At 42.3% G+C, this 26,960-nt stretch overlaps 1 protein-coding gene across 2 annotated transcripts; it reads right to left on the reverse strand.

The window, feature by feature from the left end:
* Positions 1–773: 773 nt before the first annotated feature.
* Positions 774–26,960, reverse strand: LOC118208371 (stathmin-3-like). 2 transcript variants are annotated; one of them, XM_035382977.1, is made up of 5 exons: positions 26,755–26,960; positions 8,874–8,969; positions 7,781–8,031; positions 4,460–4,651; positions 774–3,990 (listed from the first exon to the last, which is right to left on the reverse strand). In XM_035382977.1, the coding sequence occupies exons 1-5, from the start codon at positions 26,771–26,773 to the stop codon at positions 3,931–3,933; spliced, it is 618 nt and encodes a 205-aa protein (XP_035238868.1). In that variant the 5' UTR covers positions 26,774–26,960; the 3' UTR covers positions 774–3,930. The 2 variants fall into 2 exon arrangements, with proteins under 2 accessions (XP_035238868.1, XP_035238869.1); XM_035382978.1 differs by having other exon boundaries at positions 7,781–7,959; positions 26,755–26,956.

The raw sequence follows: 26,960 nt of genomic DNA on the forward strand, positions 1-26,960 counted from the left end.
CAATGGCTGCCCATTCAAGTCTGGGATTTCATTATAATAATAAAAAATCTATTATAAATCTATTATATATTTATGTATAAATAGTGAATAATCATGCATAAATAAATATAAATTATAGTGCTGAAAAAGCCTTGTTTTAACCCATTATAACTAAAGATGGAAAGCATTGGTTGTTAGAAATTGTTCAGGCTTCCCTCTGTATGAAAGCCCAATATTGCTACAGTTCATATGTCATCACACAAAATGTAAACTATTTCACTATGGTATTTATCCTTACGGAAAAATCACACGCTCAAAACCATGTGTCCAAAAACCACATGTGAACACTGAACATGTGAAGAGTACACATGTAGCTGTGAAAATCCCGTTTATAAGATGAGAGCAGGAAAAGGTAAACTATGCTATTAACATAACCTATGCTATTTCACATTACATTGTAGTTCATATTTGGAATAAGTGACTCGTGAAAATGTCACGTGATTATATGTCATGTTTTTATTTTTGCTTGTGGAAATTTTATTTACATGTGAAATAGTTGAATTGACATGTGAAACTGTGAAAGCCAATTTAATGTGATGTTTTCATAAGGGTACTGTGGGTATAATAGTACATTTGGGGTTTTTATGATGCCCCCATTCAAATATAAATATAAAAAAATTATAAATATTCCCCAAAAGGTTCCTACCTAATAAATGCAGGTTTTTTTGTGCTATTAAGACAGCATATGTTCAACGACTGTAGTCACAATCATAAATTCAAAATACAGAAATAACTGGTATTTAACCAACTTTATTGTTTTCTTCATGATCATTTTTATTCACAATAACATATCCATGTTGATACTGAACTTCTGCTGTTGATACTGGTGAATTTTCCTAAAATATGGTTTGAACACATACAAGCTGTAACTGCATCATTGTTTATAGGTGTGATGTGATCAGAGGAGGGTGCTAAATGGAATAGCCTGAAAAATATGATACGGTGACAGTGTTTTCAGTACGGTGTTGAGAACCTTGTTGTTATATCCACACAGTTACTCAGGCCTGTCTGGCAGGGTTCTCTAGGCCAGCGGGAAATACAGCAGACAGCGTGGAAAGGCACAGACCTCACAAGGTTCCCCAAAAGCAAGGCCCTAACCTGTGTAACCATTACTATAGCGCACCCGAGCACAGAGCAAGAAAACTAGGGCACACACCGATGGACAAAGCAGGAATCCCCCCATGAGAACTCTAGTATAAGCCTGTGAAGGTATTTATACATTATGATCACAATATTGAGAGAGCTGTTACTATGGGAATGACCCTGGTGTATGACCCATAATGCCCACACATGGTATAAATTATCTAATCCTACATGTTAACCCCACCTGCCACACACACAGATTGGTCACTGAAGCTATGCTGTGGATGTATGGAAAGTGCCGCAACTCAATGTAACCAGGGGGTGCTATTCATTTTCTGGTCTGATAACGCATTGTCAAAAATCACCATGAACCACAGTACTATTGAGGCACTGTCAAACACTGGCAAATATATTTTAAAAAGTGACATTCATATTCTGTGAATGGTTTTCCATAAGAACTATTTTAAGTCTTCATAAGGGCTATATAACACCTTTATGAGCATGACAAACAACATTCAGAAACAGTTATGCCATTCAACATGCATATGCAAATTATACTATGTCACTGTCCATATTATGAAACTGATTTGGAATGTTGTTTTTTAAATTATGTAAGGATCGTTACATAGTGCACCTAAAGTTACATGTGCTTTGACATGTAACTATTTGTGTAGGATATAATGTATAATGTGTGCAATTAAAGAGTACTAAAAGAGCTGCATTAAAATTATTTCACCATTCGTACTTTAATGTGATGTTGCTATGGGTTATTAAGCACATGACATTGTTTTTCAGTGCCTGTTATTAAAATTGATTTATTAAGTGCCCGTCCAAACGCAGAAAATACTTAACCTCTATATGAGAGCTATGAATGCTCAGTGACCATTACAGAAGTTTTTTTTTTTTTTTTTAGAAGCATTCGTGTAATTAATTTTCTGTGCCTGTCTCATTTGGCTAAAAGGCAGCCACCCGGAATTTACATTGGCTTCTATGAATTGCAAAAAATCATGTGCTAAGTTGGAGAAGTCGGCTACATTTAAAAAGGACGCTGTACTCTTTTCATCATTGCTAAGGCTTTGAGTGATTAGAGTCAGGGATAACTAGCTCAGCTAAACTTGCTCATTCAAAAGTGACGGAGTTGAAAATGGTTGGCGAAATAGTCGTCATAAATCTCCCGCAATTTATCCGGTGAGAGTTAGCAGCCCTAGTCGTGTCATGATACCCTCTGTATAACAGGCGTTGCATTGGATTGAAATAATGTATTAATTACATATCACATAATGAATCACTTAACATTCTTATAAAGCGTCGCTAAAGGCAGAATGCATCGTTTCTACAACCTCTTTTTTTAGAATAAAATTGCCTGGAATGAGTGAGACAGAAGGCAGAGCCTCTCGCTTCTGAGATGTCTTTATCGAACCCGAGCAAGTTTCCCTCCTGTGTTCGGTTCATGTTTGCGTGAAAAGCTTGTCTGAACCATGTCTGAGTATGAACAAGAAAGTTTCAGTCGGCGGCAATTAAACAGCGCTGCGCTTTGCAGCTGGCGAGGGAGCATTCTGCACCCATCTACACCAATCGAATTCCAGAATTCCAACGCCCTGGTTCTTACTCTAGTCTAGCATATTAACTAACTAGTAAACTTGCCTTCGTTGCTGTGAAAACCGGAAACCTGCACTGCATTACAGGGTGTGTCGGAGCGTGTGGGCTCCCACGGCGAGACACACATTCTAATGGTGAGAATAACCCCCGGCATTGCAGCCTAAACGATGTTGTGCTTCCAAAAGCGTGTGGAACAGTAGAACTCAGCAGCCTGTGAATGAAACGCTGTCTAAAAGACGTGAGACGCAGCGGAGCGGAAAAGCGATGACTGGGTGAATGAGCTGGCAGCGGAGAGGAGTCGTAGGCTTTAGCTTTCAAACAGTAATCCATACATTTATTAAAAGGTATTTACAGGGATCACGTTAACGAGCTTCGAGTCATTGTTCAACTTCAAGCAAACACTCTTGTACAGATTCACATCTTGCAGGTTTTTTTTTTTTTTTTGCTCCTACGTTATACTACCTTTACTGCAGTAATAAGACAAATAAAAACTGGCCCACGCGCACGAATACATACGATCAGTTAATTATTGGAACAGACAGCTACGGTTATATTAAATGGCATGGCTTAACAATGGAACTTGAAAGCTTGTGTAAATGGAATAGTTATCGTCTGTGTGGTTGTGCTTCAGTCTACAATAAGTGGCGAATAAGAACTTCTGTGAATACTTCTTCATTCTAAATCTTGCCTTCATGTTTTGGCTTAAAGATTTGGCCACTAATCACAATTGGTCTTAGCCTGACAATAACGTTCTGGCAATTTTCTTTTGATGAAACGCTTTGAAAAAGCCCTAAAGCATGTCTTTCCCATAAAAACAGTACTGACAAGTGTACACTTGCATATCAATATACGGTCCACCACACAGTTTGATTAACGTAAGGAGTAATAGTTTATACAATTGAAGCATTGTGTTGTGTTTTAAGATCCAGTAATCAAAGCAATGGAAGGTTGAAAAATTCGGACATTATCAGAGTACAGAGAACCTTAAGAGAGTTCAGATCAGTATAGTGAATGGCGAATGACAGTTGGTGCGATAATCTACCTGGAAAACTCTTACCCTACAGCATGACAAATGAGCCTAGTGGATGCAGAATGACATATGTATGACCTTGGATACGGAAAGTTTAAAAAAAGTTGCATTTTTTTTTCTTTTTTAGCCAAAACTCTTCAGACACAGGTATCTCTCTGGGAAAATTGTAGAAAATGTCTTCAGCCGGAAAGATCTGCTTGCAGCTCCTTATTCCTGCGGACTTCAGCGGCATGTCTCTCCTGGGGGGGGGGGGGGGGGCGGAGATGTATCAGGTTAAAGTTTCCTACTGGGAAATTCTGAAAGCACCAATTAAATTATCAGTAGTTACTGTCTCTTGGTGTAGGCTTCATGAAACCAACAATAATAATTGTTAAAAAATGGATCCAGTCATTAGAACTGCTAAGAATTAGAACCATTCATTATAATTGCTGGGAACCCAGCACAGCCCTAACGGAAATGGAATTTACTGCAATATGTTGCAGTTAAAATATACCATTGAGATATTGAAACCCATAATAGATACAAAAAAGCACACTGCTGTGCATTAATTTATCACTATATTTTGCACAAGTCCACATATTTACACATCTGTGTGTATAAATGTATGCTGCTGTGTTCTGTTTTCATAAGGGGAAGACAAGCAAGGAGGGGTGGGATGGGACAGGACAGGGTGGGGCGAGGTGGGATGGGGCGGGGCAGGGGCCTTGCCTTATCGCGCAGCCGCTGCTTGAGAGCGTTAAGGTGGGCCTCGCGGTTCTCCTTGCTGGTCTCCATCTTGTAGTTAAGCTTCTCTTCTGCCATCTTGCTGAAGTTGTTGTTCTCTTCCAGTGCCTTGTGCAGCACCTCCCTCTCGTGCTCCCTCTTCTCAGACAGCTGCTTCAAGATCTGGGCCTCCTGGAACTGCAGGTACACACACGAATGCACACGCACACGCACACACACACACACACACACACACACACACACACACATACAAACATTTATCCACAAGGGTTTTTCTTAGCCTGTGGGACAGTGAGTCTTTGCTGTGCTCTATTTTCCTCCATACTTTTTTTATTATGATAGCAATAATAATAATAATAATAATAATAATAATAATAATAATAAATATAGCTGCAAGCAGCGATACATGGGGCCCAGGCACACAGCCATTATTAAGCCTATTGTACTCTCGTGTATTTACAAATGTCATTGTGTTGATCTGAGATGTCAACACTGGTTATCCTTGAAAGTTTGGTTAAACATGCTGTCATCATTTTATGTCATTATCTTCATTGCATAGGGATATGTTAAATCCTTTGGGATTTATCGCCATTTTTGACACAAGTCAGGAGCGAATGCAAGTTGATTAGCTGACTGCCACTAAGTGTTTTGATGCAAGACTTTTTGTTTTACTTCAGCGCCTCCTATTGGTTGATTTTCAGGACATTTTGCTGGCTGCTATGAGATTGGAGGTAGAACTTTTGGGAGCCAGTACATTTGTACCAAAAAAACTGGGATTTATTAGCTTCTTAGTAAAAATCCATGCCCACTTGCAGATTAATTCATTGTGAACACGCTTTTAAGCACAGCAACTTTATTTATATAACTTTTAAAGATATTTGCAAGAACATACTATAATTCAAGTGTCAAACCATCCAGGAAAGGTCTATTATGTGTTTTTTATTTATTTATTCAAAATAGTGGTAAATCCATAATCCTAGACTAATGGGTCCTTGAGGCAAATTTATTCTGCATGTAAAGCGGGATCTTGCGTCATTAGTTACTGGTCCCTGTGTCTAACAGACCAGGACTTATTGTTTAATTTGTGGAAATTCAGTTAACTGTTATAGCACACCCACAGGGCCAGTCGGCACCAATTTTGATGAGTAGTGGTTCAGAGGTACCATCTATCAGTGAGCCTGTTTGCATATGAATCAATGATGTGTAAGTCAGAGAAGTGACATATTAACCAACAAAATTCAAAATGGCCACTCATTCAAGATGGCCGTGACCAAATCATGCATAGACAAATTCATACTGATGAGATTGGTCAGAGTGGAAGGTTTAAAATACGTAAAAAAACGGATTTTTAGTTAAAAAAAAATTAATTTAAAAAAATTGTTGAGCTCCACAACACCACCCAGTGGATGAACTGGGCCAATTCTGCATTTTTCCCTGGATGGAGTTATAAATCAACCCATCAAGTGTCATCTCTTTATGTCAGACCTTTCGTTATTTATTAGCTTTGTTGTAAAAAGCCACACCCATATGCAAATTCATTGGATTCCTGTGCGCACATTAGGTGTAGCAGCTTCATTTATATGATTCTTAAAGATATTTTGATATTTGTAGATACTACACTACAGAATGTTCCATGCAAATAGGTCGGGCATTTTTGGTGTTAGTGTTTTTTTAATTTATTCACAATGGCGGACAATGTACCCATCACAACTTTTCATAGAAAAGTTGTTCTTTGTCATGAGAGGCATTGATTGCTTTCACGTCTCTAGGGTGAACAGGGCAGGAGCCATGCCCTTTCAGATTTCATATTTTCAGCTGAATGCTATAGCACCAGAAAGTATCTAAGCAGCGTGAAAATTGCTCCTTCTGTAATGCCCGCAATCTTTGACCCTTGTGCAAAGTTTTGTAAAAAGTGCTGTTATACTAGTCAGAAATGAGATATAATTGCAAATATAATAGAGTGCCAGCAGCATTGCTGCTTGGCCCCTAATAATAACAACTTACAGTACAAATACAATAGGATTCCAGCACCTTTGCTGCTTGGCCCCCTAATAATAATAACAATAATAATAGTAATAATAATAATAATAATCTATCTCTCCATCATTGTCTCTATAGGTTAAGTGACAGCCTCATTTCTCCCAATAATTTCTAATGAGATTGCCTTGTTTGTTCTGCCTAATCCAATCCACTCTCGTGAGCATTATTAATTCCCTCTCAATTTCAAAAGTAATTGTTATGTGAGAATTTATTTATTTATTTATTTTTTTTTGAATGGTGCAGGAATGAAAGTGAATGGTTTAGAATAATAGAAGATAATAAAAGATAAATGCTTCATTCCTGGAATGGTACCTGCATTCCTATGGCAGGGCTGTCACCCCCCACTCCTCCCCCCCAACACCCTCTAACATGGGTGATAATATGCTCCTGATTTTTATATTCAGAGCGGAAGGGAGAGGTGTGTGAGAGAAGTGGGGTAATTGGTCTTCAATCTGTTCAATACCATGAAAATATGCACTTAGCACATGCCATGAAATGATGCTTTTCATCATAATTCCCCGAACATCAAATGAGGGGCGCTGGAGTTTGGAGGGGGTGGAGGGTGTGGGTGGGGGGGGGGGGCTCTCTGTGATTATTATCAGATTCTGAAATTATTCCTTTTTTTTGCAATACCCTCATTCATATGTATGAGGGGTAGCATCTGAATATCTTAGAAATGAAAGCAGAGGGTCTGTTCTTCCCGTTCTCATTGTTCCCCCACACAGAATTCATGAAACGCTGTAAGCTGTCTAAATGGACTCTCCTTTCCTGCCTTTCATTTCTTCTTTATTTCTCTCCTCCTCTTATCTCTCCGTTTGCAATCCATCAGTAGGATGGGTCTATTGCTGCTGCCTGTGATGAGTCAGAAGCCATCTGGTCTGTGAGGAAAGCAGAACGGTGTCGATGTCGAGGGACTTTCACCATTCGCAGGGTTGTAGGGTTCAGGCAGACCACCACACAGCTAAAATGTACTCTGACGGAATACATTTTACACTGGTAGTGTACATTTTGCAGCGGTAGCGTACATTTTATAATAGTAATGTACATTTTATTATGCTTGAGCGTTAAATGTGTAGGCTTGACCAGGATTGCTTCAGTCAATACTCAGCTCTATAAATGAGTAGAGCTTAAGCTGTGTGACTGGTGTACGGTTAGGGGTATCCGCCATGCAAGTAAACAGTGTCTGGTCTGTTGTGTCTCATGGTGTCGCCACTCCAGCGCTTTCACCCCCCCCTCCTCCCCGCCCCCGCCGCCGCCCCCGCTTACCCTCCTGCGGTCCTCCGCAGCCTCCAGCCTCTTCTGGAGCTCGTACAGGGACATGTCCTTCTTCCTTGGGGGCGAGGTCAGCGTCAGGGGGCGATCGGGGGACAGGTCGGCGGGGGCTTTGAGAATCACCTCGAAGGACTGTCCCGAGAGGCGCTTGTTAATGGGCTTCACTTCCATGTCTGTTGAGGAGGACGAAGTCGTGGGGGTGGGGAGGGGTGAGACAAAAATAGAGATGGCACCCTCCCTTACACCTAGAGCAGTAAGGTTAGCCACTCAGACATGTATCACCGTACTTGTTCTCGTGCGGCAGTGTGGTGTGATGGTCAAGGGGTTGCAGGTTCAAATCCCCAGGTGAGATACTGCTGGTGTATCCTTGAGAAAGGCAGTGTGACTTTACCTGAATTGCTTCCATATATATCCAGCTATGTGAAGGGATAGTGATGCCGTGTGATTCGCTCGCGATAGAAACATCTGCCTCAGCAAATAAAAGCCCTTTAGTGTGATCTTTGTTACATTTTTTGGACACTGTACCCCTATCCAGACCTTGACATGGTACCCTTTATTCTTCCAAGGTAATTATGGCTCTCCAGGTAAAGTAAAGTAATTTTATTTGAATGGCCTCCATTTTAATTTCCTTCCCATTTCATCCTGTTAACACAGTGATAATCAATTCTGTTACCATCTCCATTTAAAGAATTAAATTTGATAACTACAACTATGTGTGGCGATTTTCATTAGCACAGAAAGCACGACCATTAGGCCTCTGTGTGTCATATTAAAGCAAACACATCTGTGATCTGCTTTTCTGTACCTCTGTGTATGGGAGGCAGTCAGGTTAATGGAATTTTTAAATGTTGATGAGTAAAAATTTAAAAGGAGATGTGATTTTATCCATAAATAAATATCGCAGTTGTCATGCCTTAAACGCCTAAATGTGTGTTTTCTTAAATGGGCACACTAACGTTAGAATGCAAATGTAAATTGCAACAGCAGTAGCCGCATAAACTGGGTCAATTCGGTCACTCGGAGTGAAAGGCGTTTTGCACTTAGATTGAACCCCAGCCCCACGTGTCCGAGGGGGTGCAGTACTGACCTCCGTACTGGTAGGTGCTGTTGGGATGGGGCTGCGCTGTGAAGCAGGAGCAGATCAGAGACAGCACAGACATCTCCTTCATCTTCTCCTTGTAGGCTGAAACAGAGAAGGCAGGCCGTGCGGATGAGGAAGTGCTCTTAGACGCTCGTCCCGTGAGTCACGCAGCCCGACAGGCTCGCTGGAGCTCGGAATGTTGCGAGGGAACACACCAACAGCCTGGAAAACAGTGTGTACCAGCCAAAACGCCCTTTATTTAAAACACTGTTCGGCCAATGTGTAGGCTTTGTAAATGTCACACACCAGTTTTCTTTTAGTCACTTATGTAGCATTGTGTTTCTTAATACTGCTTCCCTATTTTAGTGCCTGCTGCTTCTATTTTAATTCTGCCCCTTCACTCACCTACGTACCATTTCAAAGTTAACTCTACGGAAGGAAGCAAGTACAGATCAGAATACAGGCTATATTTAAAAAAATACATTACATTAAACAATGAAACCATCAAGTAAATACAACAGCACAGTGGTGACTACAGGTATTATATTTACTAATTAATTCATGGTATGTAAATGAAGTCAATTGTTCCAGCACCTTATTGAATCCATGCCGTGAAGAATTCAAGCTGTTCTAGAGACAAAAGCTAGTGCGGAGAACTATTTGTAAATGCAACAGATTATGAACTGATTGCTATATGTCATTGTATTTATTAATATGTGATAGAAATAACATTGTAAGATAACATTAGCAAAACAGCCTAATAGTACTTGTGTGCATAAAATAGAAGGCACTTTCTTAATAAGGTGATGCTTCGATGGAAACGTTGCTCCACCCCCTACCGATACACCCCAACAGGTACTGATGTGCCAACGCCTCCGGCCCTGGCACAGATTCTCTCTGAGACAGTGCGTCGCACCCTAATGCGCTATCAGTATTATTTCTGTGGTACAAGCACCGTGCAACTGGGTCATAAAAACCAAATACGTTTTTACATAAAAATGAACTAACTGTCCCAGACCTCTTGTCCCATCTGTGGGAGTAGTCTCCATCCATTTTGTGCGTTTAGGGAGTTAACGTCCAAATATGCCTGCCGCAGTTTGAAGATTAGCCTCTAACGATTATGTTACCTTCGGCCATATAATTGACGCCGAGCCGCTCGGTACCTGAGAGTAATGGACACAGATTAAATTAACCGTGAGATTAATGTGATAAAAATTCACTTGCGTGTAGAAGATGTCCTTGAATGTGGGAGAGACAGTCACAAATGTGCGTGAGGTGAAATGAAATGCAAAGACAGGATTTTATTTGGCTTTAGCGTTTGAACTGGAGAGAGAAAACCGACTCTTTCAGCTTGAGTCAGCTGAAACCTTGTTTTATATTGTATTTAAATACTAGATAACCGACAAGTCCATAATAAGAACTCAAATTCATCCATAATTTTTTATTGTTTTATGATGTATTAAATTCAGTATCAAGTGACCGTACCAGCATAAAGTTTTTTTCATTATATAATTTTTGTCACTGAACCAAATACTGATGTTAGGAAAAACAAAAAAAGACATTATCGCTCCTTATGTGTTACCGTCCATGTTTGCCGAAAAAAAGGCGCAAAGATTAACCTTGTAGATAATGTGGAATGAAACTGACCTTTTAAATCCAATTTTCCGTTCTAAATCTATCTGCCCAAATGGAATCACCTTTTGAGGTCTCCTAATTGGTGAAGAAATCATTGGGCTCCAGCATCTTAGAATAAGTTCCTCATATATATTAATGCTAGCTTTTGTCCTGACCTTTGTAATGTGTCCCATTGTGATGAATCATTTGTAATGTGAAGTGCAAAGTTTAAAATGGAATTCTCCAAGGACTAGACACATTGGAGAAAACCCATTTTACTCAACATCCCCGAAAGAAGATCATTATTGTTTTTGTAAGTGCTATTGTGTGTTCTGAAAAACGAACACTTCAGCTAGCGCTGCAAAACATTTAAAATATGAATGAATATGAACATATAAATCTGTTTCATGTCTGCATATTCAAAATAGCTGATTGGCTGTGGAGAGAACTAATTATGGTCAGGGAAGTCTCCAGTATTGCGTTAAAAAAAAATCATTTTATCAGGCAGACGCACACGCGCGAGGCCATTATCATTTTTCACGCCATGGGACCGTTTTGTACGCTGGAGGTGTCAATCCTACACAAAGGAAACATGAAATGGCGGAGAGCAGATAACGTCAGCCGTTAACGGCACGTGTTTGCCAGCCGTCTGTCGGGAAGAGCGGCTGACGCGTTTCCCGGAGCGTGTGCGATACGGATCCTTCCCTCTGTTATTTAATTATTATTTTTTTTACTACAGGTGATAAAATACAAGCTGTTTGGACATGACTTGAGCAGGGCCTGCTCGTGAACCCCTTGGACCCCTGAATGGAGCTCTGACGGGCCTCTCACTCCACGTGTCACAGTGAATGATCATTATACCAGACTGCGGCTGGTTAGCTGAGGTCAGGACTGGGCAGCGGTGCGGTGTGTCTAGACCTGGGTATTTATAAATAAAAGCCTTTTGGCCAGTGCTGATAAGAATTTAGCCTCTCCGCAATACCTCACCCTCCTGACGAAAAGCAATATCCGTCTGCTTGGTCTCATGGCCTTTAAAACTGTCAATATGATAATTAAAGCGAGAAGATTAAGGAGGTGAGAAGGTGGGGACGACGGGCAGATCTGAAGAATTTCATTAAAGGTAATTTAGATAAACCAGATGTGTGGAACAGAAGCAAGGTCACCCACAGAGTAAAAGGCCTTATGCACCAGAAGTGCTACATAGCACCACAGACTGGAAGAACCAATGGTACTGAATTGGATTTGCAATTGCAGCTGTTGCATGCTGAAGGAAGGAAACCAGATCGGAATCCTGCAGTACGTAGGACCGTAACCGATGGTGACCTGTTTTCACGAAACGGCGTCATTCCTCCGATCGAGCTTCAGAACTCGGCGAGCGCACGTATGTGCAAACGTCGCAGGGCAAACGTTCGATATTTCATCCCGTCGGTTCCCGTTTGATCTCCCCGTGGCGTTTTGTCATTTCCTGTGAGGGGGGGGGATCGATGGTGACGAGGGGCAGAGGGCACGGAGCGGAAATTAGCGCTGCGACCTCGAGGACCTCAGTTTGCAACGCCACGAGGGCCTTATCTTTGGGCGAACCTTCCGAGACGCATCGGCACATTTTTTTCTCGCCTAGCCAACATTTGTCTGGTTGGGTGACCCGCCACGGCCACAGGAAGCCGGCTTTCATCCTTACGTTCCTTCGCCAAAGCCAAACCTGCGGCGAATGACCGCGGCGAGTACAGCGGCAATGTGTGATGTGCGCTTCCCATACCTACCGCTCCTGTGCTATGAGCACAGTGGAGCAGGCTGCTTCAGTATGGGAATGTGGGCTGTATTTTACACAATAGGCAAACCATGGTTAAAACACCAAAATATCAGTGCTGAGGAAGTGAAGGTCACGGGCCAGTTGTTTATTTTCTACCGGCCTCTTTAATATCCTGGCTCTGCCACACCGGGTCCACCCTCTGTGTCCCTGTTCCACAGCCTTTCAGTGCTCTTGCAATATTAATTACTACAGCCTGTTGAGGTGGATTGATTCTGTGTTGTTCACATACGAGTGGAAAGGACTTGCTAAGTAGCTGTTGTTTGGGGGAATGACGAACAATGAGGCCAGGCTGTGGCTGGCTGTCCATTGAAACCTCTCAATTGTCTTCTTGGCCACCAACCCCGCTGTTGAAATGTCAGAGAGAAAAAACCTATTGATTAATTGATGCGCTCTGAGAAATATTGGCTTTCAGTTTGTTCAGGCCTGGGGATACTTGAATTCTCAGTGTCTAAATGATTTCAAATCCAGTAACCCTTTCTAAAGAATACCCATCCCCAAATTTTATCTAACAGGCCTGAAAGAAAAAAGAAAACAAAACCTGGAAGAAACACCATTTTGATTTCATAGCCACACTCACAGTCACTGGACAATGGATCAATCTGCCTGTGAAACAAAACATGCCTCCAATTACACCACTAAAGATCACTTGTCCTTTACAACTGCGCCCGTAATCATAGAACTAAAGGTCAGTTAACCTTTACCACAACTGCTCTCAGAAAATGGACTACTTTAATCAGGCCTAGACTCATATATACGTGACAGAAACTCACTCTTTTCTGGCCATGCTAAGGTTTAGTGGACATGCAGGTGCTGTGCTTTTATTTAACACTCATCTTATGTTAAATTTCCCATATTATTGAGAAATGAAAACAGTCAAATGTCCCCCATGCAGTAATATGCACAACTATTACCTTTAGAATTCCTATAGGTAGCAGCGTAGTTAGTAGTACTACGGCCCTGCACGATCTTTCATTAAGCCTTTTAAAATGGCTGATCCCCTTTATCCCTTCATTCCAATTCTGGAAGCGAGTGAGGCAGATGAAAAGAAACAACCTATTTCAAATCTTAATGAGAGGTGAAAATGAAAGCCTTTTGATCGTTACCCTCCGTGAACACCAGAGCGCTTTAATGACCAATTTCATCCACAAATGGCTTGGGACTGACCTGCCAGGGCACCGCCCCTCCCTAACCCCCGCCCCCCCCCCCCCCCGTTCGACCTGTAAATGTGGAAATTTTTACTCTCTCTCTCTCTCGCAGGTAAGTGAAAATTCACGAGGCATGATGTGCCTGAAACATAGGCCGACTGCTGTCGCACACCACATAAATAACCCTGAAAGTCACAATGCCAGTCCTGGAGCATATTAACCCACTTTAAATAGCATTTCAGATACCAGTGGTAGGAGCTGCAGGACAAAGTTAAGCACTTTCCCTGCCATTCTGAAGTGTAGTGCATTTTTATCATCCTGCTGTGTTGCCCTATAACTTGTCTTAAGAGTCTAAAGCATTCAGGACGCTATTGTATAGCCTTCATAAATGCCAGGGTTTTTTTTTTTTCTAGAATGGATCAACAGTGAGTCATGAGACCAAACGCAGAGCGGTGATTAGTGGGAAATTTGTATTTTTTAAACCTTATTTATTTTCTTTCATGCACAGTTTGGCCACAATTTTTTTAAATCTTCAACAGAATTATACAGAAGCAATGTGATTCTGTCTCTATTTGAAATGAAAATGAAAATAACAGGTGATGAAGTAAAGGATAACATCATACCGTATACAGATTCTGCCGCTGTTGTAATTGCCTGTTTTCAGCATTTTAAATAAGATTATATGCCCTTGTCCCGTTCTTTATAAAACCCCCTGCCGTGATTAACATTTAAATGAAATTACTGGGTGATTTAAGTGCAAAGGAAGAAGAGGATAAGGGTAATGCCTATCTGGTATTTCACTCAAGACGTTCTTTTGCGGGAGTTGAAAACTTTTTTTCAAAAATTGAGTTTGAATGAATCTCATCAGACAAATTTGTTTGAATTTTCTTCTGTCTGAATTAAAATAAAGAATATTAACATTTTACATATAAAAGTGCTGAACAAAGCAATACATGTTCAAGGTGATTATAAAATTTCCACCAGTAAGATACGTTAAACTGCTCAATTATGTTGGTATGAACTAATACACATAGGCATTTGTCATGAGTATTACTTGTTTAACTCGATTATTTCTACATTTTTGTTTTATGTTATTATACCAAACATTTATTATACCAAAAAGAGAGATTGCATCAACGACCGCATTAATCGTCCCACTCAGTCGATCCATAATCTATTCCAGTACTGTAGCTATCATTTTAACTATGGTCAATTAAAATGAAAAGAGTGTTCAAGTTGCATTAATTGTCATTCTTCTCATTAAAGATGGGTGTAAGAAGAAGCACATTATACAATACCTCAGGTACCACAATGTAATATTAGAACATCCATAGACAATTAAATATAGAAATAAATACAGGAATTAAAATAGTTGGGAAAGCCCTAAAATTAGCAGTCAGCCCTGTGCTGGGCTGCGCCATACGCCTTCGAAGTTGTTTGAGCGGGCGGGTAGCGTGGGCACAATCAGATGGACCGGAAAATTGAGCTGCACCAAAAATGGAGCCTGCTTCCCGAGCTTGACTGACACACCCCCAGCAGCGACTCTCCTCCCACTTCGGCGCATGGTGAGTGAGGAAATTACCAAATAGCTCAGGTTCTTCAAAATCCATGGCTAAAATGCTGTTTCGCCAGCGTGACGGCTCGCTACACACCACGAGCCGGCTGGAAAATTGAGCCCGTCGAATCAAACACAGAGGTCTCAGCGAATTCCATTAAGAACTGTGGGTTCAGAGAGCGGCTGGCTGCTTTGTCCTGTCAAGGCAACATGACAGCGCCAGGTATTGGATATGTGTTTAGATCTTCAAACCGACTGTCAAAACAAAGCCTCAGATTTATTGCGTTTGTTTCGGTCTCTCTGTGATCAGTTTCTCAGCTCTCGTCCAGAAATGGCACCACAGTCGCTGCCGTGCAGGGGGTTTGCTTTTGGCCCTTAGCAAAGATTACAGTCGACCGCCGCACCCTCTTTCCTGGTTCCAAGAACATCGCAGATGTCTCTGGCTTTTGATGCCACCCTCTTTACTCAAAGGCAATAGATCACATGGCGGTTTGCTATCAGAGCTTCCAAACACAGCCGTGCCGATTCTTACACAGTCGTAGCCGTCGGCTCGAATCTGACCTGCATTTCTTTTTAGAGATAGAGAATACCGCCACATCTCAAGTCACAAAGTAAACAGCTTCTGTCCTGGCTGTCATTTCCATATTCATTATAGCCTAACAAAGTCTATCATATAGAATATGTAATTCTCACAGCAATCGATGGCGCTAATGAGGCATAACATGTATTTTAAATTTATCAGTGAAATATCTATTTTTCCATTTTAGGGATTAGTCACACAGCCACACTGTTGCATAGATATTTCCTGTTATAGAAAAATAACTTTTTCTATCACAAATGAGATCTCAGTATATTTAAAATACAAAGCATACACATGACATTGACAAATAGTTTTAATTTGGTAGCAGTTACAGACTGCTGTTTGAAATATTCATAAATAAGTATATTCACGAGTTTCATAAAGATACATAATTTCTACTGTACTAGTCTTTAATGTGCACTGTACATAAGGAACACCTATCTGCTATTTTTTATGCCGTTCCACTCCTGATGCTTTATACTTCCCCAGTCTACCTCAAATTACATATTGTAATAACCAAGGAAATTCCCCTATATTCTCTAGCAGAGAGTATTATTGCATATAAAAAATTTAAATAATTGTATATTTACTGAGGCAAATACATATTTAGCCTTCATGACTAATAAAAATGAATTATTGGTACAGGCGGGTAAAAGGCGGGTTTGTTCTGATTTATGAGGACAGATTTGATATGTTTCTGTAAGTGAGGGGTAGATAGCTTCTTCAGGCATCGCGTGGCTCATCTTTGTTATAAAGCCTGAATGCCAGTAAATCCTCAGGATAGGTCTCAATTTACCACGAGTCAGCTTTTCCGCCGTGGAGAGGTGTCTTGGAATTGGATGGATGTGTATGCTGGAAATGATAGATGTGCATACATTTGACCAGTGCAGACCACAGGCACAGGTGGCTGGAGAATGTTCCGGAAGGATCTTAAAGGGGGTGGGCACACCTCTCAACAAAATCAAAACCTATCTTCCTCCTTCCCTTTTAAATGCTGGACTTCACTATGTCAGGAAATGGCAAATTTACTAATGCCGTGTGATGTACACATTTCTGTTTTTCATAGCTTGGCTGGACTATGACGACAGGTTAAATCTATTTTTCAGAACAGCCACATCCTAAATTATTAAACCTCCCCCTCCTCCTCCCCCAGCCCCAAATCCAACCCCGCGCCACGCTCCCCTTAAGGCTTGTTAATTATTGAAAGGCTCTTATTCGGGAAAAGTACCTCCGGGGTCTGGCGGTCTTCCAGACTAAAAAAGACGAAGGAAGTGTGGATGGAGGAAGATGCAGAGCTGCATCTGTTTGTTGTGCAGCCAGCAGGATTGCATCCAGGTGTGCACGGAATTCTAGATCAATGGTTTAAAAATCCAGACGTCAGGGTGTGTCTCGTAGCGTAGCCTGCAGAGCACTGTCCGAACGCTCGTAGCGCGCTGCGATGTCGGCTGCTCAAATCTAGCCGCGCGACCTTTGTTGCATGGTTCTCCCCCCCCCCCAATATTTTCTAGTTAAGGTCTGGACTGTGTAGATGGTCTTCAGTATTTTCCTGTCTCACACACAGAATTACAGTCAGAAAGGGCCATTTGGGTGGTAATGCAGCGTTAGAATGTACACTGTTCCCCAACACACTACCCTGTTTAGACAAAGAGTACAGGGGGTTGCAGACACAAATATGTTGCAAATAAGTCAGGAAAGCCAGATACCATAGTGAGTCAGTCATTCTCCCCCACTAAGCAAGGTTCCAAACAGTGATGCATTAAAATGCCTTTTAATCTCATTGGACGTGAGAGGGCCCCTGAAGCAAATTTAATGTCTCTAGTCCCTGGATCCTCATACCATTCAGGGAATGAATCTGTCTGGTTTATTGTCAGAGTGTACAAAGACTCTTCTGCATTGCAGCTGTGGGTGGAGGCCAATCAGTACAGTCACTGTCTGCGGTGCTGATTCACAGCTGCTGTTTGTAGTTCTGATTCCAGCAAAGCTGCTATCTATGGTGCTGATTCCTGCAAAGCTGCTATCTATGGTGCTGATTCCAGCAAAGCTGCTATCTATGGGGCTTATTCCAGTAAAGCTGCTGTCTATGGTGCTGATTCCAGCAAAACTTCTGTCTATGGTCTGATTCCGGCAAAGCTGCTATCTATGGGGCTTATTCCAGCAAAGCTGCTGTCTGTGGTGCTGATTCCAGCAAAGCTGCTGTCTATGGTGCTGATTCCAGCAAAACTGCTGTCTATGGTTCTGATTCCGGCAAAGCTGCTATCTATCATGCTGATTCCAGCACACCTGCTGCCAGCGATGCTGATTCCAGCACAGCTGCTCTCTGCAATGCTGATTCTACTTCTGCTGTCTATATTCTGACTGTAGCACTGATTCTTGTGGAAGGTAACTACTTTGTCTTGCAATGTACCGACTGCATGCAGACACACAAACACATACACACATGAAATGCACACACACTATATTCCACACTTTAGCAAGTCATGTACAGAAATTCTAATCAGTGTCTTATACTGTATATGCACAGCATTTAATAATGTAATTATACAACTGACAGATTGGAAAATTACCCCAGTCTAGTATGACATAATGCACTATTATAACCTTGGACATTTTTAAATGAGGCGTATCTGAAAACATTCTTGGCTCAATCACACTCACTTCTGTTCACTACATGTGTCTAGCATCATAAATATTTAATTACAATAAGTGACAAATTGCCAAAAACTGGCAATAGCTCCTTCACTAACCTTGTGGTATGGGATATAGAAGACAGGTGGATGATTTGGAAGAAGAAACAAATTTGATGCGTTTGCTCTTTGGTATGGGAGTAAAGAATTCTAGTCGTTATCTGTGTCTAGGAGGCAGTTCTATGTTGTCAATAAAGCTGTTGCTGATTGCTGTGAAAGAAAATATCTTGTCTCTAATTACTATTATTTAACCACTAAAGAAAGAGAAGAAATAATTACAGCTACCAGAAGCTGGAATTTGAGGATTAGTTGTTGAATGATTATTAGGTAGTTCAGCGACTGTTTTGAATAGAAAGCAGGTATTTTTATTTTCTTGTATAAGCTTTGAAAAATAAGAATACCTAGCACTGACGATAACATGCTTTTAAGCACCAAGGCTCTCTTTCCTGGCCAGGCGCTTAATGGAGCAACTACATCAAGGGTGTTACCTAGAACAGCAGCAAATCCCTCTGCCAGATCATCAGTAGACAAGGCGCTAGCTGAATCAAAATAAAGTATCGATAGAGTCTAAGAATTCCTCACTACTACAGGATGCGAGCTTCCATTTCAGTCTATGTGATATACATTTATTACACATAAATTACCACTAACGGCACAAGAGACGTAACAGAACACATTGCACTCAGAGCACAGGACAAGAAGAGAGGTGGGAGAGCGCGGGGAAGTATACACGCTTAGGTTTACTTACGGAGATAAAATCCAGTATAAACTGAATAGGTATTCCAAATTGCTTGCAGGCTATGCTCTGGATGTATAATAGAGAGCTGTACTAGAGAGTTGCTTGCAGTCTTGTTCCTCAAACTTGATGTGACTAAATTTGATGAAGTACAGTACAAGGAATCCGTAAAAAAGCAGTAAGCGAAGACAAAAGTATGTGTGTAATTTTTAAATATAACACAAAATTAATAAAAATTGGTATTCTTTGCAAAAACTAGGAGGCAAATGCAGCACAGCAAAACACGTCTCAATTCAAGTCGTGAATGCAGGCAGGTGTCCTGGAGAGCCGTAGTCCTGGACGGCCACATTGTCTGCAGGTTTAACTCCAGTCCTGGAGGGCTGCAGTATCTGCAGGTTTAACTCCAGTCCTGGAGGGCCACAGTATCTGCAGGTTTAACTCCAGTTCTGGAGGACTGCAGTGTCTGCAGGTTTAACGCCAGACCTGAAGTATTTTGTTTCCTTTCAGTCAACAGCTCATTCGGGCCTTGGAAACTAGGTGTTTGGACTCTAGCATATAAATGGATATAATTAAGCGTGTAAGTACTAAAACACACCAAATAATAGCAGACACTTTATTTTTATCAACGAAGATAGTCTTAGCATAAAGTCATTTCAATAGTTTTGTAGTTTTTATAGTCAAAATGATTATTTTATTGATTCATTTTGTCTTCTTAAATAGATTTGGATACAGAAAGCATTAACCAAGCATGATCTCACAAATCTGTTTTATTTTGATAATGTTAAACCCCATAAAATGTTGCAGCCCAATGAAATATTATGGATTATCCATATCCCCTCTGAAAGCACGAGTTTATCACTGTCGGCGTAAAATCTCCACAGGAGAAAGTGGTACAGATCTCCCTCGGTGGTTTACTGCCCTGTACATCTGCTTACAAAACACAGGAGATCTCGAAAACGCACACGGGACTAAACGCTGCAGGAACATCTGTCCCAGAAATGACTCTTCCCCATAAAAATGTAAAGACCGGAACCACAGACAGCAGTTTTGATTCATTAACTCTCTCTCTGCTCTGTTCCTGGTTCCCAGGCAGTAATGCCGCATGATATATGAGTGGGTCTCTTCTCTATTAGATTTCTCTCTCTCGAGTACTGTAGATGGAGTTGCTGACTGAGATCTACCACTGCAGTGGTCTGTTCACGCAGATGCACTGATCTGAATTCAGCAGCTGGCAGTGTGTTTCCATGCTAATCTTAGATATACAATATTTTTTTCCCTCCATTTTAGATATTTAGCAGCCTGTCTTACCCGGAGGAACTTACACTGATTATATTTTTACCTGCAATCTGCAAGCTCTCTAACACTTATGCTACACTGGTGCCTCTTTCTGCACATTAATCCAAAAATATTCATTATTTCAAAAAATTTGCGGATCTACCATATCTTTTCAGTGACTCACTCACCAGAACCAGACATTGAGGTCTGCTGTGGTGAATAACAAATTCTGATTGGTTCAGTCCAGACAATGATTGACAGCTCATTTTGGCAACACCCATTCTGGGTGATAGTGAGCAGCAAAAGTACTTGCAAACAGAGAAAAGGGCTGTTTACGTCTTATCTCCACCAGAAGGCCATCCATACAGTTTTTAACACGTCTCATCGTGGCTTTTATATCTCAAATGATAATTTTGAAAGGATATTTGCTTATTTATTTGTCAGATGCTTTTATCCAGAGTGTCTTAAAGGCATATAGGGCATGATACATTAAATATATTAGTTATTATACAAACTTATTATACAAAAGAATAATGATACAGTGAGTGTTGCAGATGGGTATAAATTACCATCCAAAATGTATAACAATTACCCTTGAGTGGCATAATTCCACCTTTTTAGAACATAAAGCCTACAAGTGTTGTTCAATAACAGTAACATTATCTTTGGTCAATGTGCATTACAGAAGTGTGTGTGAGAGAGAGGGGGGGGGAGGGAGGGAGGGAGGGAGATATATAAATACAGAGATGATATAATAAACATTGAGCCATGTTACACATGATCAGAATTCATTTAAGGATTGAGAGATCAGTATTTAAGGATTTGTTAATTTAATCTCGAGCTATGGATGTCAATATCCTAGCTAGAGTGGATTATCTTTAAAGTCTATGAAGCAGATTTTGCTGTTAGCCCCCTCAACCCAGGGTTATTAGCCTTCTGAAGCTGACATATCGTTCTGTGGTAACCCATATGTTGTTTTGCAATATCTCAGTATATTTAATTTCAATATATTACAGTATATTCTATTTATCTAAGGGAGGGAACCAATATCGCAAGATGTGCCACCTCATTTTAGATGTTTGCAATCAGCCAGCTTTGTTTTTTTATTTATGCTCAGGCTAATAAAATTGTCAAGTTATTGAAGCTGAGAAATCAAGCAACAACAGCACAGCTGGCTGTTTTTCATCAACACCTGTTCCACCTGCACAACTGTAAATATGAAAACAAGACATCATCGCTCAGCTCTAACAGAACCCTGCCTGATTGCGCCTTGATTTTAATCCGCCGAGCTATATTAGGTCCACATCAAATCATCCCCAAACAGAAGCTAATGATGTAAACTAATTTGCGATTTCTAACAGTAAATCTAACAGGTGTCGTTACCGTTAAAAAGCCGACCTTATTTTTCCTCCCCCCGCTGAGTTCTCCCGGCCTGAGTCAGTCCCTGTCACCACAGTACTGTCACCGCATTCTGTTAGCGGTCAATAGCGGCCACTGAGCAGAAACGAGCAGGAAGTGCTTCTTACAGCACCTCACCATTTTGATGAGGTCATACATGGAAATGATGGACCTCCAAAATTTTGAGAGATGTTGACGTACCACATAAAAACATGATTAATTAAACAATTAAGCCAGAACATATTTTAGTCGGTTCTCCTCTGTTTCCCTTCAACACAAAAATCCTGTTCACACATTTTAATACTATTTCACATGAGTTTTTATGAAAGGCCACATTAAAATAGGACTTAAAACAATTGAAGGCAATTCATGATTTCTGTAATCATGCACTATCTACACCAGGGCTGCCCAACCCTGTTTCTGAAGATCTATCATCCTCCAGGTTTTGATTTTCAACTCTAATTTGGCACTCCTGATTCTACTAAATGCAACCTCAAGGACCTTGGCTGTCGAATGTGCTTTGCTAGGGCTGGAGTGGAAATGTCCAGGACGGTGGGTCTCCAGGAACGGGACTGTGCATCTACACAAACTACCGCATGTGACTGGAGCTGCTCAGCGACCAGCCGCCCATAGACAATAGTTTGAAAGCGATGGCGGAGAGGGAAAAAAAAGGAGAGATCTTTCTCGTAATGGTTGAGTCACACCCAGAGATCGCGAGTACCGACGCAGTGACGTCACCCTGGCCCAGTTCCGTCTCCGCTCCCAGGCTTCTCGGCCGAAACGTTTGCCTGGGAGCGTATTAATCTTCCCCGGGCGAGCACAGAATCAGCTGACGGAACTCGCGGGGGACCGTCCGCTGGATTCAGAGGCGGACTCTTCCTCAGCGGGGAGGTTTGGGGGGGAGGAGGGAGGAGGTGCAGCGTTTCACCGCCATTTCTTACCGCTATCTCCTACCTCATACTCCGCTATCTCTGGGGCGACTGTCGGCATCGCGGCAAATGAACAAAAACCCCAATAACAAGGCCTTAGAGGAGTAATCCAATTTTCCTCTGCTCTCCCTGCAGTTCTTCCTCTACCCCTCCGAAATTCCCCCGACTCCCCCCCCCACCCCACCCCACACATCCCTCTCTCCTCCCCTCCCTCTTCCAACTCACTCCTTCCAACTAATTGTGTTTCCTCTGCAGAACTGGGTCATATTTCACACACACACACACACACACACACACACACGCTCACACACACACACACACGCATTTGTGCGCACTCACACACACACGCACGCAGACACACACACACGCATGCAAGCACGCACGCACTCATGCGCACATGTATTTACAATTTTCTTTCTCTCTCTCCCTGTTCCTCTGTTTCTCTCCTTCCCTATGCTATCTCATCACTCTTATCTCCTCTCCCTTCTCTCTCTCTCTCTCCATCTCTCCCTGTGCAGCCACTCTTTTCATCTCTTCTCCCTCTTATGTTCTTCTGTCTCTCCTCCTCTCCTGCTATCTCTCCATCTCCCTCCATTGCCACCCCCCCCCCTTCTCCCCCCTCTCTCTCTCTCTCAGGCCCAAGAGGAACTGTTTAATGCTGCCATTATTTCATCATCCCTTCACTCTCTCTCTCCATCTCTCTATCCCCCCACCCCTCCCCCCTCCTCTCTCTCCACTCCCACAGGTTTTGCTTTTCGCTCATTTCTCCCCTCCTCTCCCTCTGTTTTTTTTTCTTCTCCATCCCTGGCTCTAGCTGCAGACAGTCGCTTTCCCTGCACAGACACCCTCCTCTCTTTTATGTGCTGATGTGTCAGCGGAGCGCCTTGGCTTTTTCACAGAGTGGGAAACGAGTGCACCTCGGGGGCCTGGGGGGGGGGGGGGCTGTCACCGTTAGCAACGCAGTCTTCCACTGCTGTCAGTATGGCAATTTCATGAACATTCCTGGAAAGTTGGGGGTAAATGTTCCCAGCATGCAAATGTCCCCCGGTGTTATATTTCAATTACAAGGATTTCTTTTTTTTTTTGGCTCAGAACTTGCTTGGAACAATTTATTCAGTTTCGAGACTGAGAACAAACAGGGCAATCTAACCAGACCATTCCCTGAATGTTTTGTCTTAGCCGTGGTTGAGCAAGGGCGTGGTTCCAGTTGCCCAGGTAACACCAGGGGCAGTTAAGAGTAGCTTGATTGGGTGGACTATTATCTGGGTACCACCTTGCAAAGAGATGCATGGCTATAAGCTCCCCAGTGGGGTCAAAGGTCAGGCCAGCCCCCCAACAGCACGGCTTTGCGTTTGTGACCCTCACCCTCGGAAAGCAGCGCCGGAAGGTCAATGGAAGGTCAATGATATGCTGACATCCGCTGAGCTGCTTTCACCCTCAGACACCAGGTCAATAAATACAGCCAAATACATCCTCTCTTCTTCAAGGCTAAAAGCAACTGACTGTGCTTCAGTTGGATTTTCTGAGCAATTGTCTGTTCATCTGGAAAGAATGTCTGTTTCTCCTTTTTGTGAGTTCAGACCGCCTGGTCTTTTGTGCAAGTGACAGTTGCCGATGCGTATGATTTTTAAAATCATAACACGCAGAATAATGTTGGCAGAATCATTGTTTAAAAGCGATGGAAGAATGCAAATTCTGTTATTTTTCTTTTTGTTTGGAGGTTTTTTACTCCCCTCCTCCATGTCATTGTGGTTCTTAGAGGAACAGCACTGGGCGTGGCCCAGATCTATTGTGTTTAAGTCATGTTTCTCTGTGCTTCTGGCAACACAAATATCCCAGAATGCTTTTCACCATGATTCATTTAGTGCACATAGTCTATCTGGTGCCAACTGACACTCGAATATCATAGAAATGCATTTCATGTTTCATATTTGGGGTACACCTTCTTTCTGTGAGAGACAGAATGCTAGAATGTGTTCAAGCACACCTCTGCCTGGTGCTTCCAGAGAAATAAAGATCCCACAATGCACTGCTCAGTCCTGACTCATCCGTGAAACCCTGGGGTGCGTGTCTGTGTGTGTGTGTGTGTGTGTGTGTGTGCGCGTGCATGTGTGTGTCAGAACAGTAAATTTCACTCCCACACAATGTGTTTTTTTTTTTCGCACCCAGTCTGACGGATCCTCGGATAAAGGCAATCCTCCTGTTGCTTTGGGTTTGGAAGCCTGCCCTTCACACCCCTTTAAATATACCTCCTCTGTTCCCTTAATTTTTATCTTTCCTTGCTTTTGTCTTCGTACGCTTATTTCTTCTTCTATTCAGTAGTTGTTGTAAATTCATATACTTCAATGTGTTTAAAATATTACCATTAGAATGTTACGGTGGAATATGTGACAATTAAATAAATTAATTTTAAAAAATCATATAATGCCATTTAATTAATATATTACAAAATATATTTTAAAGTGACACACAATTGTGCTATGCACAACTGCCATATACAGCTTTGTAAAAAGAAAAGGGCAAATAGATACAAATATGATAAAATATATACCTTTTATCTTATATTAAATTTTTATTATGTTTCCATTTCTCCCATTTCATTTCTACCTCTCATTAATTTAGTCATTGTATGTGCCTTTCTCCATCTCCCTAACCTGTCCTGGTGCTGTGGGTGCGGGTGTGGACCCAGCTGCCTGCTGTCTGGCTGAGTGGGTGGGGTCGCTGGGCCTGTCTGTGTTGTCAGTGCCTGCCAGTGATTTTTCATCAGGCTAATTAAAGGAGACCCGCCTGGCAGACTGCACTGAAGTGTGGACCATCTGAGCACTGCTCTCTCTCTCTGTCTCTCTCTCCCTCTCGCTCTCTCTCTCTCTCTCTCCCTCTCTCTCTCTCTGTCTCTCTCTCTCTCTTTCCCTCTCTCTCTCTCTCCCTCCCTCCCTCCCTCCCTCTCTCCCTCTCTCTCTGTCTCTTTTCTCTGTTTTAATGGCTATATTACAGGAATTACAGAACTGAGAAGGGAGGCTTTTGTATTCATACATTTCATATATATATATACATATATATTTCTTATGTTTTTCCACCCCCTCCCATCCCAGCACACACCCCTCCTTTCACCCCACCATCACACAACTCATTCACACACACCCAACTCAGACTAATATATACAATACAAGACTGGCAGTTATATCTCTCATTCTCCTCTCTACATCATGCTTTTTCTTATATTTCACTTTTTCCCCATTTCTCTCTTTTATCTGTATCTCTCAAACACACACACGCGCGCGCACACGCACGCACACACAGCAGCGAGCAGCAGGGCTCACGGCTGAACACGACTAATCCCCCTGAGCCATCACGTCATCGCCTCGCCGCGTAACTTCCAGAACCGTTTCAAGGAATCCTGCGCGCGGTCCCTCCGCAAAGCCCGTATCCCGCGCGCGCTGCTTCTCAAGTCCAAAACCAATGCCGCCGCCGCCGCCGCCTCCTTAACGACCGCCGCATCGGCAGCGTCCGCGTGAGAAACGCCCGCGTTCGCGGCTTTGAGTCCGCTCGACCGAGCCGGGATCTTACTGGCGCGGCCGTTTTAACAGGAGAGAGCGGCAGCCATATCGAAACTGACGTTTTTACGCCGCGTTCCACCTTGACTGCATTACCTCAGTGTCCGCAAGCGTCTGGCTGCGCTCTGTCACAGCACCTCGGGCAGGGAAAATTAACCCTTCCATGTCATGCGAGGGTAATTTCCAGTGGCTAGCTCCCTGTCACAAATAATCTGCTTATGTGTATGCTTTATTATACAGTATCATTATAAAGAGCAGACTAAATATTGCTCTCAAGATGGCTGCATATTAAATATGAAACAACAGATTTCCGAAAAGGCTGGCATAGTCAAATTTGTCAAATGTCCTTTAGGGACACACAAGCATAAAGATATAAAAACTATTTTGTGTATCATGCAAATATGCACATAATGTAATTGTAATAACTGAAATCAGAGAATTATGATCATATCATAATCTCAACCTGCAGCCAGAAACTGAATGTCATATAACTTGTGCATAACTGTAATTGCCTGCCGGACTTTCAGGTTTTTCACCCTCAGAGCCTGCGCAGATTGCCAGCCACGGCAGAAAATGGAGAAAATCCGTCTCTCATTCAGAGTCCTACCTGATACGGTGTTCGCCATGGCGACCGGCGGCTCGGAGCGGAGCGGAGCTGATGGGGGGAGAATCGCGGAGCGGGAGGAGCGGACGGGGCCGGCGGCTGGGTGCGTCTCCGCGTCTCTGCGGTGCCTGAGAGGTGGGAAACAATGAGGAGCCGGAGAGAGAGAGCGTTCCTTCGGCTCGGCGACGATTCTGCGCGCTAACCTGCCA

This window comes from Anguilla anguilla, chromosome 11 (genome assembly GCF_013347855.1).
Source record: "Anguilla anguilla isolate fAngAng1 chromosome 11, fAngAng1.pri, whole genome shotgun sequence".
Classification (NCBI taxonomy): domain Eukaryota; kingdom Metazoa; phylum Chordata; class Actinopteri; order Anguilliformes; family Anguillidae; genus Anguilla; species Anguilla anguilla.

Bases quoted from the DNA above. Each gene is read 5' to 3' on its own strand.
- LOC118208371 (XM_035382977.1), bottom strand. The intron at 4,652-7,780 runs GTAAGCGGGGGC...GTGTACCTGCAG, and splicing joins CTGCGGAGGACCGCAGGAGG to TTCCAGGAGGCCCAGATCTT. The intron at 3,991-4,459 runs GCAAGGCCCCTG...CCCCCCCCCCAG, and splicing joins AGCAGCGGCTGCGCGATAAG to GAGAGACATGCCGCTGAAGT.